The sequence below is a fragment of the Asparagus officinalis genome, chromosome 2 (assembly GCF_001876935.1).
Source record: "Asparagus officinalis chromosome 2, Aspof.V1, whole genome shotgun sequence".
NCBI classification, from domain to species: domain Eukaryota; kingdom Viridiplantae; phylum Streptophyta; class Magnoliopsida; order Asparagales; family Asparagaceae; genus Asparagus; species Asparagus officinalis.
In genome coordinates this window covers 29808820-29823114 of record NC_033795.1, presented here as the reverse complement: position 1 = coordinate 29823114, position 14295 = coordinate 29808820, and the positions used below count along the sequence as shown (strand labels likewise).

At 33.5% G+C, this 14295-nt stretch overlaps 1 protein-coding gene and 1 long non-coding RNA gene across 2 annotated transcripts; one reads left to right on the top strand and one right to left on the bottom strand.

Annotated features, from left to right (window-relative positions):
* On the bottom strand, positions 1717–8140 carry LOC109830612 (histone deacetylase HDT2-like). Its single transcript, XM_020397922.1, has 10 exons — positions 7989–8140; positions 5431–5501; positions 5142–5350; positions 5013–5029; positions 4870–4908; positions 4019–4170; positions 3696–3797; positions 3145–3241; positions 2917–3055; positions 1717–2070 (listed from the first exon to the last, which is right to left on the bottom strand). Exons 1-10 carry the CDS (start codon positions 7999–8001, stop codon positions 2007–2009), a joined length of 903 nt encoding a protein of 300 aa, XP_020253511.1. The 5' UTR covers positions 8002–8140; the 3' UTR covers positions 1717–2006.
* LOC109830611 lies at positions 8731–12949 on the top strand. Its single transcript, XR_002244359.1, has 4 exons — positions 8731–9003; positions 10147–10196; positions 11336–11507; positions 12790–12949. It is a non-coding gene; the product is annotated as an uncharacterized LOC109830611 (long non-coding RNA).

The following is a 14295-nucleotide window of genomic DNA, read 5'->3' as shown; positions in this document are numbered from 1 at the left end:
ACATAAAACCTCCTAGCATTACAAAATTAAGTGAGCTACTTTATGTTTGCCTATTATAAGGGCAATTACTTTATGCTAGTATCCAATTTTTGTTATATCAAGGCATTGATGGCCATCACGCAAATATAAAGGGAAAGAATTTATTTTGGATAAAAGGCTAGATAAAATGTGTCCATACATGTTAATTTGACCTTCTCATAGTATAGAGTATATAATAATATGCATTGTTATGTTACTCAAAAAAAAATATTAAAAAAATATGAATCATTATGTGATACTGTCTATTGATAGTGAGTTCGGCTCTTAGTTTGAGCTATCTTGTTTCCTCTCTTCCTCTTGAGAAGACTTGTTAATGATAAAAGTTGATTTGGTCTTTTCGTCTTGTTTCAGGTGATTGAATATCTTATGAAGTTCGACTTGCTTCTTAAATCTAGGAGAGGGGCCAATAATATTTTGGAGATTTATTTGTTGCGAGTTGGTTTGTTGAGCTTTTCATGTTTTGATTCAGTTAGTGTTTATTAGGACATGACTCAATTAACTATGAGCAATGAGAATTTTGTACCGTGTTTTTAGTAGTATAACTGAGGATGCAAAAGTTTATTCTTGTTGGCATGTTCTTCAATAGTCGAACAATATTTTGTAACATATGCAATATATATGTACAATGTGCCTATTGGTTTTTGGTTGTTTTCCTCTTGCTGGTATAATCTTGTTTGTCTTTCATTTATTAGTTTGCTCCATAGTATATTTAATTTTCAGGGCTTTTTAGAAATTATATTGTTATTTCTCATATTTATAATGTCTAGTACTTTAGTGAAATGAAATTTAGGAATTCTTAACAATTGAATGAGAATTCTAGAATTGAAATTTTTAGGGTTCCCAAACGGTGGATTTGGAATTGAAATTCTACAATCAAAATTCAAGTGATTCTCAAAGAAGGGAATTGTGATGAATCCAAATGCAACCTTATGGGTTTTGTTGTTAGTCATATGTTCTCTTTCAAGGAAACGCTTTGCAAAAACTCAAGGCTTGATGCCGTCAAAAGAAATTCAATCCCATCGAATAGCTTAAATTTGGCAGTTCGGCTAATGTGCGTAAATCCATAATCTTGATACTGATTTTTTGCACAATAAACTAAATTCTTTTGTATGATTTTTTTCCCCTAATACATGTTGTTTTTCTTGAGGTCCAATCCCTATATGGGAGAAAAATGATTATAGGAGAAATGATCACATAATTTGTATTCATGTTAATCGGGCTAGACTCCTAGCATCAGAGAATGATACTTAGTTGCTGGCATGATATAATCTTTGTTGTCATAAATATGAATGGGAATTTCATAATACTTTTGTACTATCACTAACAAATGTGTAAGATCCTTAGAAATTGTTAAGAAAAATTAGAAACCATCATAAACCTATTTTTTTATTTGTTAAAATACAAAAGGTAATATAAATTCTATAGTACAGTTATCCTTACTCAATTTAAATTAGATCATCTTTTTTGCGTTGTACCCAAGCTCAAGCCCCAAACATTCGGCGCAATGACAGATATGTTGGCTCTTATATTTTAGTTTATTGAAAGACGAAGAACATAAGAATATGAATATGTTCGATTTTTGTACGGCCAGTCCATTCTTATGCAAGCCTATAGCGGAAAAACATAATCTTCATTGATCATGGTCACGTGTATGCCAATGCTAAAAGACTCAGCTAATTCAGAGGCACAAGAATTTGGATACTGAAATAATCACACATAAAATACTACACACATCTATGCTTAAACAAAACACCTCCATAGGTATCTCCTCAAATTTTTAGAAAAACAAAACACCTCCATAGGTATCTCCTCAAATTTGGATACTGAAATAAACTCACAGCAATCAGCTTGCCTCCGCCAGTGATCATGAATGAAAAAAGAAAAACACCAATTGCTATTACTCAGCTCAACTAACGCTCATCAGGAAAAAAAACAACAAATTTTGAGAATCAAAACTTGCAACTTTCTCACTTGCCGCCACTGTGCTTAGCTTTTGTATGAGCTTGAAGAGCATTGTCGGAGTTAAAAGACCTGAACACAAAGGGAACATGCACAAATTGAATTAGCTTCCTTGTCAAGTAGAGAACTCTGTAGATAATCATAGATGGAGGAAGCAGCAGCTTGCATGTGCGCCCTAAAACCAATTACAAAAGCTGACGATTGCACTAATTCATGTTTCATTCAAATTCATTCATATTTTGGTCGGTTGCACTGATCAGTGTCGTCGAGTTGCAAAGTGCAAACAAGTAAAACTCTCAACATGCCCAACGTGCACAAAACAGCATTGATCATTGTTGTCGAGGTGCAAAGTGCAAACCAACGTAAAACCCTAACATGCCCAGTGTGCATCGAACAACTTAATGTTTTGAACATAATAATGATTCTAAAATATGAAAATTAAATTAATTGCAACATATGATGGTTATCAAAATTGAATCCTTTTTCTTTTTTACACAAACTTTCTTTCTGAAATACTGGTAAAGAAACTATGATTATGTTATGTACAACTTCATAACTAATGTTCAGAGAAATTGAAGGAGAAAGAGACTGAAGGAGAAGAAAGAAAAAACAAGCAATAGAAAGAAGAGAAAAGAAGACAAAAAGTGAACGGATTAAGAGGAAGGAGAAAAAATATGAAAAACCACATGATGGAGAAACAAAGAAAGGAAGAACAACAATAGTGAAGCAAAAAATAAAAAATAAAATAAAATACAGCTTTTATGTGATCATACTCTTCTACAATTTTCTATAGAGTAGCATCTATAAGATTTCTTTTTTCTTGACACATGCAATAACTTGAACTGTGCATAAATTGTGCAATAGTTGATTGTTTCATGTGAGTTTCTATATAGGCTTGGAGAAGAACAGTGTACATACTTGCTACATGACTTGCAACTAACAGAACCAGCAGATTTAGGACTCTGCTGCTTCGCCTTTTCACTCTTTGCTGGTGTTTTCCCTGCTTGCTTTGCAGGGTGAGGAGTCGCAAGATGAACATTTTTCTTTCCATCACCACCTATTAAAGAAACCAACAATCATACCATGAAAAATGTACAAACAGAGGAAATAATGTTTAACATAGATTTACTAAGAGAAAGAGTTTACCTGATTTCTGTCCAGCTGGGGTTACAACCTTAGCCTTCTTCTCTGGAATAGGAGTCTTTGAAGCTGATTCAGCCGGTCTCTTCTTGCCATTAGCAGACTACAGAATAAGCACCATATTCATAAGAAAACAACTTTGGAACATGTATTATAAGAAAGTTAAATTATGAAGCCCTCTTCATTCAAGAAACCCTTTATCTAAAAAGTTAAACAAAAGAACCCCTCATATGTGTTCAATAATAAAATTGATAGAGCATAGATCTTTACAAGCAGAATTCTTGGTGAATAATAAAAAACAATTATTAACTAATACATAAAACCTAACTATTTCTCCATGTTCCTTTGCAACTCTCAAACTCTATGAATTTGATGTGCAAAGTCAAACATATACCCCAAATGTTCGAAGAAGCAGAATTTTATTGTGAAATTAACAGTTTCATTAGCGGTAAGAGAAGCAGGGTTCTTTATTTAACTTTTTTTAGATGATGGGGTTCTCAAAAAACATGGTTTAGATGAATGGGGTTTCTTGTAATTTAGTCTTACGGAAATACTACCTTCTTTGGAGTAGCCTCTTTTTCCTCTTCAGAGCTTTCTTCTTCTTCATCGTCACCACTGTCCTCATCCTCATCACTATCTCCCATTGCCTCCATCATGTCCTGCTCCAAATAAGAAATTATATAAACAATACACATGGAAGAGTTGAGATTATATAGTACAGGGTTCAAGTAATGAAAGCAAAGCAACACAGGCAAGGAGAGTAAGAATCTAAGATACTACTGGCTTATGATCTCATAAGCACAATATGGCATGAATTTTTTAAAACAAAAATAACTATCCAATATCATAAAAGAAACGCAATTTTTTATGTTAAATTCACCTCGTCAGTGCCTTCAAGATCATCATCAGAATCAACTTCATCGTCATCTTCGTCATCTTCATCTTCATTTTCATCAGCCTTGACCTCAGCTTTAGCTGCCTTTTTTGCTTTTGCCATTAGATTCGCAATCATATTATCCCCCTTGATGTTGCCTACACATAAGAAACCGTAAATTTGTGCGCATTCTAGACAAATGTGGAATCAGGAAACTGACTTAAAATATTAATTAGAAAATGAACTCAAAAAATACGGACACTATAAATTAATTAAACTTGTACAAGACTGTTGTACTATAACCTCATACGCCATAGCAAAGCAAAGCAAAGACCTAAAAAGAGTACAGCTGATTAGCACAAAAAATTGGGGTTTTTACCGATATATCCCTAAAATCTATCGTCTTCCTTAATATCCAAAACTTCAAGTATGATGATTTACCCCAAACTCATCTCAAACCCAATAGATACCCTCAACTTAATTAGTGTCAGTTTTTTAACAGAGTTGGGATAAAGTTGCCATCCCATTCTTACATAAAACCTTCTCCAAAAATATCTGTAAAAATTGAAGGGAAAAAAAGAGAAAAAAAAAGAAGAGGACAGAGTGGTAGCTGACATGTAGCCAATAATCAAATTTGTGATCTAAGCCAGCACTTAAATAATATGTTCACATATGAAATATTTTTGAAGAGGCTATATAATTTGAGCAAGAATATATAAGCAACAGTGAATCAACATCATACACACTTATAAACCAAAAATATTGTAGTCGAAATGAGAAATAAATTGTGTAGCTAAAACATAATCCTAAATAAAATGCAATTCCATCAGAGTTTCTTAGCAATAGCAGGATCATACCATTTATGCCAACTGGCACATCATCCTCAGAATCAAAATCTGTAAATGGAAATAGTAAATTAGTTACGATAAAGACATAATAGTATGGTAATAAATAATGATGTAGCACAATAATAAAGAAATAACCAGAGCCAACTACTAACCAAACATTTCACCATCACTGGGAACACCAGAGAGCAGACAGTCAAGGAAACATGAAGAAACATAGCCTAAAAATAACATATTACTCAAATTTTTTAAATAAAAAACCCCCCAAAAAAAGCTAAGGATACTCTTCTGGTTCAATGACGTTCTTATATCCACAGAAATAAACATTAGCATTCTTGGAGCCATTTGATAATTCAAATTCTTTCTCAAACACTAGATCATAAGAAATCTGGGCACATTTCTCTAAGGAAAGATTTCCAAGAACTAGCTTCTGGTCATTGCATTTCACGTAAATTGGCACATTTTCTTTGTCTTTTGTTACTCCAAGTGCAACCTGCATTTAACAAAATGTATGAAGATTATAATTCATATTGACAACAGTTCCTACTAAATTGTATACTTCAGTATACTGACCTGCGATAGATGTATCAATCTCTCCTCTCCTACTTCACACTTAACTGTTTCCCCGGGTTTCACTTCCACACCTGAATATAATAGTAAATCCCAAATAGAAAAAGGGTTAGTATATATCTATAATATGACCAAATGGTAGGAATATTCACTCTGCATGGAAAAATAATCTTTTAATGTAAATTGACATTATTAACATATTGAACACAAATGATGTAAGAAACAAAGAGATATAATGTAATAACTAGTTTACAATTTTCTTTTAGTTCTCAAATGCCAGCAAAGACAAAAACTGACAGATAAAAAGTTAGAAACTAAAATAATGAAACATAAAACATTTAAGAAGTATGCCTCTAAAATTGAACAAACTACATACGGAATAGTATTCATTTCCACAAGTTAAAATGTTAATAATCTCAAAGAAGACAATTTTGACTTGTAAATATTCAGATACATTTGAAAGGGAAACAGAAAACTCCACACCTCATAATTATTAGCTAAATTACGTATCGTAAAGTTGCATAGGGAAAAACTCAAGAAGCTTATACAGGCAAAACTCAAGTAGCTTATACAGTCATACTTACAGGTTAAGAGAAAGGAACCTACATGTGCACGAGAAAGGAGTATGCTCTTTTTTTCTTATTTAAAAAAGCAATTAACTAATTAAATGGCAGGAACAGACTCATCTGTCTCAAAAGATGTAGAGTAACTCAATTAATAAGTATATGGTTATTTAGGGGCTGTTTGGTTGTATGTTTTTACCATGTAAAAGGATGGAAAGTGTAAAAAAGTGGGTCCCAATGTCAGCTTTCATCACTTTCAATTGTTTGTTTGTGGTTGTGAAAATAGTGTAAAGTGATTTCATATGCTGATGTGGCTTGTAAAGTGATTTCATAAAAAAAGACATGATTTTAGGAGAAAGCTGACATTGAAGTCAGGAAAAAATAATAAAAAATAATTCCAACCAATATGATCATTTGAGTAGGGACCACTTTTTACACTTTCCAAACAAACAATTAGGGGCTGTTTGGTTGTATGTTTTTACCATGTAAAATGATGGAAAGTGTAAAAAAGTGGGTCCCAATGTCAGCTTTCATCACTTTCAATTGTAAAAGGATGGAAAGTGTAAAAAAGTGGGTCCCAATGTCAGCTTTCATCACTTTCAATTGTTTGTTTGTGGTTGTGAAAATAGTGTAAAGTGATTTCATATGCTGATGTGGCTTGTAAAGTAATTTCATAAAAAAAAAGACATGATTTTAGGAGAAAGCTGACATTGAAGTTAGGAAAAAATAATAAAAAATAATTCTAACCAATATGATCATTTGAGTAGGGACCACTTTTTATACTTTCCAAACAAACAATTACAGTTACATTTACAAACCAAACAAGCAATTTATGATTCCAATGGAATAAAAAACAAACAAAGAAAAATATAAAAGTAAAATTGATGAGGTGGACAACAATTTTCCAAGTTGTGTCATAAATACACAACTTTACCAACAACAACCAAACAGCCCCTTACTAAAGTATTGCCCAAGAATAAAATTTTCATTTGCAATCAACCAATCAAGCTATAAAGAAGCTACTGTCTCATTGCAAACCAGCAGACAAATACAAACAGAAATACATAATTAACCGTTCATATATCCAAACATGTACCAAAATAAAAACAATATAATGGTTTGAAAATGACTTGCACATGGATAATATTTTGATCCTTTTATTTCACTTTAGTTTCAACAAGACTGATCCCTAAAAAAGATTTTCAAAACAAAAGATGAGATGCTACCTTTTTTCTTATTTTCTGATACTGTCACTTATAAGTTTTTTTTAGCTATTTCCCCAAATTTCACAAACTAAAGTGAAACAAAATATTTCAAGAAAACATTCCATCAGAATCCGAATTAATTGGAGGGATAATATATTCATCTCCACATCTAATCTACGACAATTTTGGCACAACAAAAAACTACTTGCAAGTAAAATGCAAAACTACAAAAAAACCCATGAGTATTACGTAACCAAGGTATCATGAACTTGAACAGGGAAAAATTATGATTATATTATCAATCATACTAAAAAGAATCATCCACAAGAAACAGTGAATCTACACCTGAAAGTAACAAACTCCTTTTTTGCTACTTAAAACAACTTTAAATAGAAGGATTTTACTATTTGCTTCAAATATTGCCCTAAAATAGAAATAGGATATCACTTGCAGCCTTGTATTAGTGAATTACTTCATAATAATAATGAGTTAGTCCCAACTTCTTCTTCTTCTACCACTTTCGGATCAATTTTAGAAAGATTGGGTTCTTAAATAAGAACGTAAGAACAAAAATTATACACATACATATAAAGTTTCTCTATGTATTCACTATTCTATCCATTTTCAGGTAAAAATACAGGGAACTTTAAGCTAAATAACACCACACAAATAAAAGATCAGATGAATATTAATCGAAAAAGAAAATACATAAATTATAAAATTTCTAAATACATAAATCATAAAATTTCTAAATAAATAGAGTATGAGCGACAGAGAGAGAGTGAGAGACTACCCCAGAACTCCATTTATCGATCTCGACAGCAAGGGAGAGTGAGAGAGAGTGAGAGTTTTGGGACTTAGGGTTTAGGGTTTTGAGCGTAGTTTTTATAGGGAAGCTCGATGCCCTTCTCAGGTTGCTCGGTTTATTTCGGACCGTCCATTCGGCAATGGTCGTCTGATAGATGGATGTTACGAGGGCTTTCGGAGTGCGGCCCATATTTTGACACCGACGGCCCTTTAAAGCCCATTAGAGCATCTCCAACAGCTTTTTCAAAATTTTCTCCAAAATGGGGAAACAAAAGTCATATTCTTCAACTAATTTTTACACCAACTCCAACAGCTTCCCCATTTTGAAGAATCAATTTTTTCCTCTAAAAATTTGGAGAATGCTGCAGATTTGGGGAAGCTTCCCTATTTTTTCTCCTCCGTCCCTATTTTGGGGAATGAGATGGGGAATCTATTGGGCCAAAAACCTAACTAAATTCTCCAAAAGTGAGAAATGGGGAAGCTGTTGGAGATGCTCTTAAAGGGGTTAAAATGGGAGTGCCGATTCTATTTGAATAATACAAAAGTGTGACCTGCATCATTCACAGGTGATGAGAGTTATAGTTTAGAAATTCCAGATCTTTAGGCTCTGTTTGGTTTGAAGGGAAATAGAAGAAAGGAAAAGAAAGTGCAAAAGAAAGTGACTTTTCTTTGTTTGGTTTGGAAGAAAACGAGAAAGAAAATTAATCTTAAAATCACTGTAGAAAAACACCCATATACCCGGTTCTTTTCCCCTTTCCTCACTTGATCGGAGTGAAAATGAGAGAGAGGGAGAGAAAATCCCGTTCGATGCCTCCTTCAAAATTCCCGACTCTATTCTCTCTCTCTCTCTCTCTCTCTCTCTCGATCTCAAATCTCCTTGAGCTCTCTCTCGTCATTCTCTCGGATCTCTCTCCCTCGACCTCTCTCGGATCTCCTTCATCCCCGCTGCCGGCATCCCACCGCGCCACCACCGTTGCCGCCGCCTCCTAAAACTCATCGAGGTAACCCTAATCTCTCTCTACCTTTCATCAATTTTTACCTTTTTTAGAAAAATCAGAGGTCTATTTTGATCTAAGAGAGGAAGCCAAGCCATTGTCAAGTTCACCAACACTTGAAAGGTATCAAAATCTGCCCACGTGATCTTTAATTAGGTTTTACTTTCTAAGTGTTTGATGAAATGCACCTTAGACTTTTTTAATCAAAACTTGATATTTTTGCATTTCATTTTTGCTATTTATTGTTCTTAATTGTTTTATGAACCATATCATGCACTCTTTTAATTTTTGGTGAAATCTTGTAACTTCTGTAGTTTTCAAGTTAAAGTGCAAAATTGGAAGATTATATTGAATTATGGTATTAGGTTGAGTCTTATTGATTATGATGTTTGATTGGTTATTAGATTGTTAATCAATTCCATTTCAATTTGCTCCAATTTTTTTTTTTTTTTGAGAAACCGGAGTCTCTAGAAGCTAGGTATAATGCTCCAAAACCCTAATATTAATTAATTTTAAGTTCTCAAATTTTACAAATGATACTGTAATATCACAAATTGCACATATCATTCTTGAACGAAATTCACACATAAATAGATTATGTACTCGTTCGTTGCAGTTTCTCAATTAATGCAAAAAGACGTGCCTTTGTCTTTTGGTTTGACATAAAGATGTGCATTTTTGGGGTTCATCTTCAATTGATGACTCCTCATGAGATCGAACATCGTCTTCAAATCCTTGATGTAATCTTCTTTGTTGCAGCTTTTCACAACCAAATCATCAACGTAGCATTCGACTATTTTCCTGAGATATTCTTGGAAAATCTTGGTCATCGCTCGCTGGTATGTGGCGCCGGCATTCTTCAGACCGAAAGGCATCACAAAGATGTGCATTTTCAGATTTTAATCTTCAATTTTCCTTTGTTTACAATATTCCATTCAATATATCATCTGAGACCAGGTACGATGGCTTCATAATTTATCTCGATGGATATTTCTTTTCCTTTGATTTTCTACGATGTTGGCACCTTTCTGAGCATACTCTTGGTCAATGATGCCCATCAGAGATTTTCATGTTGGTAGTTTTATTTGAATTTGGGTTCTTGTGCAGTTAACTTAATTTTTGAATATTTATTTCATATGTCTGATGCAGGCATCTTCATCCACATCAAAGTTGCAGAAGACTGTTTTTCCTGAACATGGGTATGTTGAACACTTTTGTACCTCTCATCAATTCTTTAGTCTGTTGAGAACACAAGTCAATTTACACTGTCACTTACATATCCTATTTAGCATACAAATTGGATATGCACACGACACAGATTTGAGTGCATGATGCACATCCAAAGCCCACAATACATATGTCACATTGTAGTATAAGGAATATCTATGCATGTCTTAATATAAAAAATGATATATTTTGGCTAGCTCCTGTAACTTCAATGTTACTTATCCTATTAGTTTAGACCACAGCATTCAGCGTTACTTATCCTAGCTCATGTAAATGACCTCCACTAGGAGCTTTCAAAAGGTGATATATAAAAGTAAGCATAGTGCTAGGAGGTAATTTAATTTACACTCTAATTACATGTTTGCATTTTACCACACAGTTCATAAGTTTAAGGTAAAATGACAAAAAAACTGACTAACATTCCTTTCCGTAATATAAAAGCCTTCCTACCTTTCAAAAGTTGAAGGCCCCTCTGGTGTTTTACCTTTTCATGATGGGAGGATCGTCTTTGAGTTTGAACTTGCATTGTTTGATAGTAATAAGTACATCACCTTATTGTTTGTAATTCAATGTTTATCAAGTATGATATTATAGTTCTTATCATTGAGAGCTATGGGTTCGATGACGAAGGGGAGGAAGTGTGTGGGTTGCAGTGGGAGCCCGATTGAGGATTCGAAGCGAGAGAAGTTGGGGAATATCTCTATTATCAAATTTGTAGCCTATATATCGAATTTAGGGATAATGTAAGGGTCCTTATTATGGGTCAATTTTTGCCTATCAAAATTCTTATAGTGTTTCGCTTGGGAAACAATTTATTTTGTGTTACTAGTATCTTGCTGCTAGACACGTAAAGCATTCTTGTTCTCCGCTGGTGCTGAGATTTGGTGTGCCATGTTATTTTCTTCACCTGCATGCCACTTGTATGACATTATACATTTTCTTTGAAATCTTAATTTATGTGTCTTCACTTTACATTCTGCAGAGAACTTTTTTCCCCTTACATAACAATAATATCTCTCTGTTATTAATAATTTCCATATTAATATGGTAACTAGTTGAATGTCTAGGTAGTATGCAGATAATGATTTAATCAATTTAACATTTATGACAGGTCAAGTTTTTGTATGAAAACATTCCATTCTCAGAGAATGAGCGTGAAAGTATTAGGCTTTTGATTCAAAGCAGTATATATAGCTATCTGGGTGTACCACTTGAGGGCCGTGAACGGTTTGAAGAAGAGGCTTTGGCTGAGTAAAAGAAGAAACGACCTTGTGATAGGACAGGTAGTGTAACCTCCTTGTACTTTTCATTTTGCAGAGCAACCATATATTTCTGGCTTCATATATCTTCTTAACATGAGTGACTTTTCTATGTAACGTTGCATGTTACACTATTGTCCTTAATAATTATCATTAACACTGGAGTATAGGAATTCATTGAGGAGTAGTTGTTGCCTGCTGTTTAATTAGAGGTTAATCTCCAAAAACTTTTGGCAAAAGAAAACAATGGGGGTTAATCAGTTGTAGATGTATTTATGACATGCCATCTCTTGGTTGATGATTATTATTGGTCTGCCTAATGATTTGTGTTTTAATTGTTTTTGTCGATTTGTGTATCTAAAGACTGCATAAAGCTTAAGAGCATTGGAAAATATTGGACAGACATAAAACATTCTTAGTATCGTCGCAAGTTCATGAAAGGTTTTGATGGTTGATATGTGTTTTTACTTGCAGCTTTCATTATGATTTGTAAATTAAAAAAAAAAGAAACCGGTGTTAATGTGTATCCTTGCTAAAGGGAAACTGGTCTTTTGGGTTCAATGTTGTCTGGCCAGGACTTCTTTAGCTATTTTGGTTCAATTTTGGACTGCTGAACATGTTATATTTTCTTCCATTTCCTACGTGGTCTGCAACTAATATAGGAAAATCAGTTTTAACTCGAGTTTGGTTATATTTTCTTCCATTTCCTACGTGGTCTGCAACTAATATAGGAAAATCAGTTTTAACTCGAGTTTGCCGTACTGGTCCTTCAGAATCTTTTTTTATTTTTAATGTTTGATAAAATGGCCATTGGATCTTTAAACAACTTGCTTTATAATTTGTCGTGTGAAGCTTTGTAATTCAATATTTATTGAGTCTGATATTATAGTTCTTATCATTGAAGTCTGTTCCATGTACAAAGTTACTTATATCACCAATATATGCATCTCTTCTTTTTGTGTGTGTATGAAATTTTTTCTAGTTCTGAGTTTATTGCTCTGAAATTCTTTTCTCCCATACTGATTTATATACAGATTTACAATAAGCATGCCTTCAAGTGATCTGTCCATTTGGAAGTATTCAGTAAATTTCACAAGATTAGAATACAAAGCCACATGTTTCTGGGACAAACTTAACATTACAATGATTAGTCACTTCCATCATTTCTGATGATTAGTGTTACGAAAAGAACCATGATACAACGAGTGGTAGTTTTATTTTGCTTCTAAAAGAATCTTAAGACTTCGTTTTATAGGTTTTTGATGTTTATATTCTACTTATTTGAATTTTTTTGAATTAATTTTAGGGGATGAAGGATGCGAGATTGATGTTTTGATGGGCTCACTAAAGTCAAAAACCAAGGACTTCGGCATATTTTTCCCTCTCTTTGGTTAAGATTATCTATATGAAATTAATTGTAATAGACTTTGTTGGTTAAGATCTTCTATATGAAATTGATTGTAATAGACTTTGTTAGTTAAGAGATTGTAATAGACTTTGTTGGTTAAGATCTTCTATATGAAATTGATTGTAATAGACTTTGTTAGTTAAGATTTTCTATATGAAATTGATTATACTTTATTTGTAATAGACTTTGTTAGTTAAGATTTTCTATATGAAATTGATTATACTTTATATTAGGATTATCATGACATTTACTTTAGATTTGTTTTGGTTCTTTCATTGACATTTCTTTCTGCAAATGTTGTGTGTGAGAAATATTATTTTTAATTAGTGGAATTGTGGTTATGCTTCTGCTTGTTAATATTATGTGTGAGAAATGTTGTTCTTTAATTAGTGGAATTGTGGTTGTGCTTCTGCATGTTAATTATTTTTTGTGAACTATTTAAAATCTAAATCTAAATCTAAAAGTATGAATTAAAATTATGTTGTGATAATTTTCTTCCTCTTTTTCTCAGAAAGGTAACCAAACAAGAGAAAATGACTTTCTTATGAATATTCTTCTAACTTTCCTTACAATATTCTTTCTAACCAAACAATAAAAAGCATATCATTTTCTTTTCTTTTTCTTTTCCTTTCTTTTTTACTTTCTCTTTCTTTTTCTTTTCTCTCCCTTTCTCTCAAAGCAAAACATAGCCTTAATGTATAGCTTGAAGAGCTTTCTTTCTTATCGGTAGGTCTGGATAGGATTCTCATAGGGTAAATTTGCAAATGTATAGGCCAAGATAGGATTTTTCATAGAAACCTCCTTAAAAATAGGACAATACACAACCTATCTTTAAAGTAGGTTTTCATTGTCAAATTTTTATTAAAAAATTAAAAATAAGCTTAAAAAATTCAAGTTTAAAGTGCATGAGTTGTGCTTTTGGGAATTTGAAAACGGGAGCTTTGAGAAAACCCTTAGACAATAGGAGTACCCTAGGCCAAAACCCTCTTCCCCCCCTGCACAATGGACAAAAATATCCCCCACCCTTGACCGAGACACCCATAGTGTCTCAGCCAAGGCCGAGACATTCCCAGTGTCCCAGGTCCAAGGCAAACCTCTAGGTGTCGTTTATGCTGATTTTCACCTATTTTCGCCCGTTATTGGCCGTTCGCGTAGCCCTAAGTCAATGCCGGTCGATGTGAAACCCTAAGGTCAATGCGTAGCCCTAGGTCAATGCCAATCAACATGTTACGATGAAAGTCAATGTCGGTCGATGCGAAACCTTAAGGTCAACACGTAGCCCTAAGTCAATAACGGTCAACGTGTTGCGATGAAAGTTAACGCCGGTCGATGCAAAACTCTAAGGTCAACGCCGGTCAACGCATGGCAATAACGATCAACGCATGACCTCCGATCAACTCCAAA

Coding starts and splice junctions, on each gene's coding strand:
- LOC109830612 (XM_020397922.1), bottom strand. Junction 4,171..4,869: donor TGTGCCAGTTGGCATAAATG/GTATGATCCTGC, acceptor TCTTATGTGTAG/GCAACATCAAGGGGGATAAT. Junction 3,056..3,144: donor CCCAGCTGGACAGAAATCAG/GTAAACTCTTTC, acceptor TTTCTTTAATAG/GTGGTGATGGAAAGAAAAAT.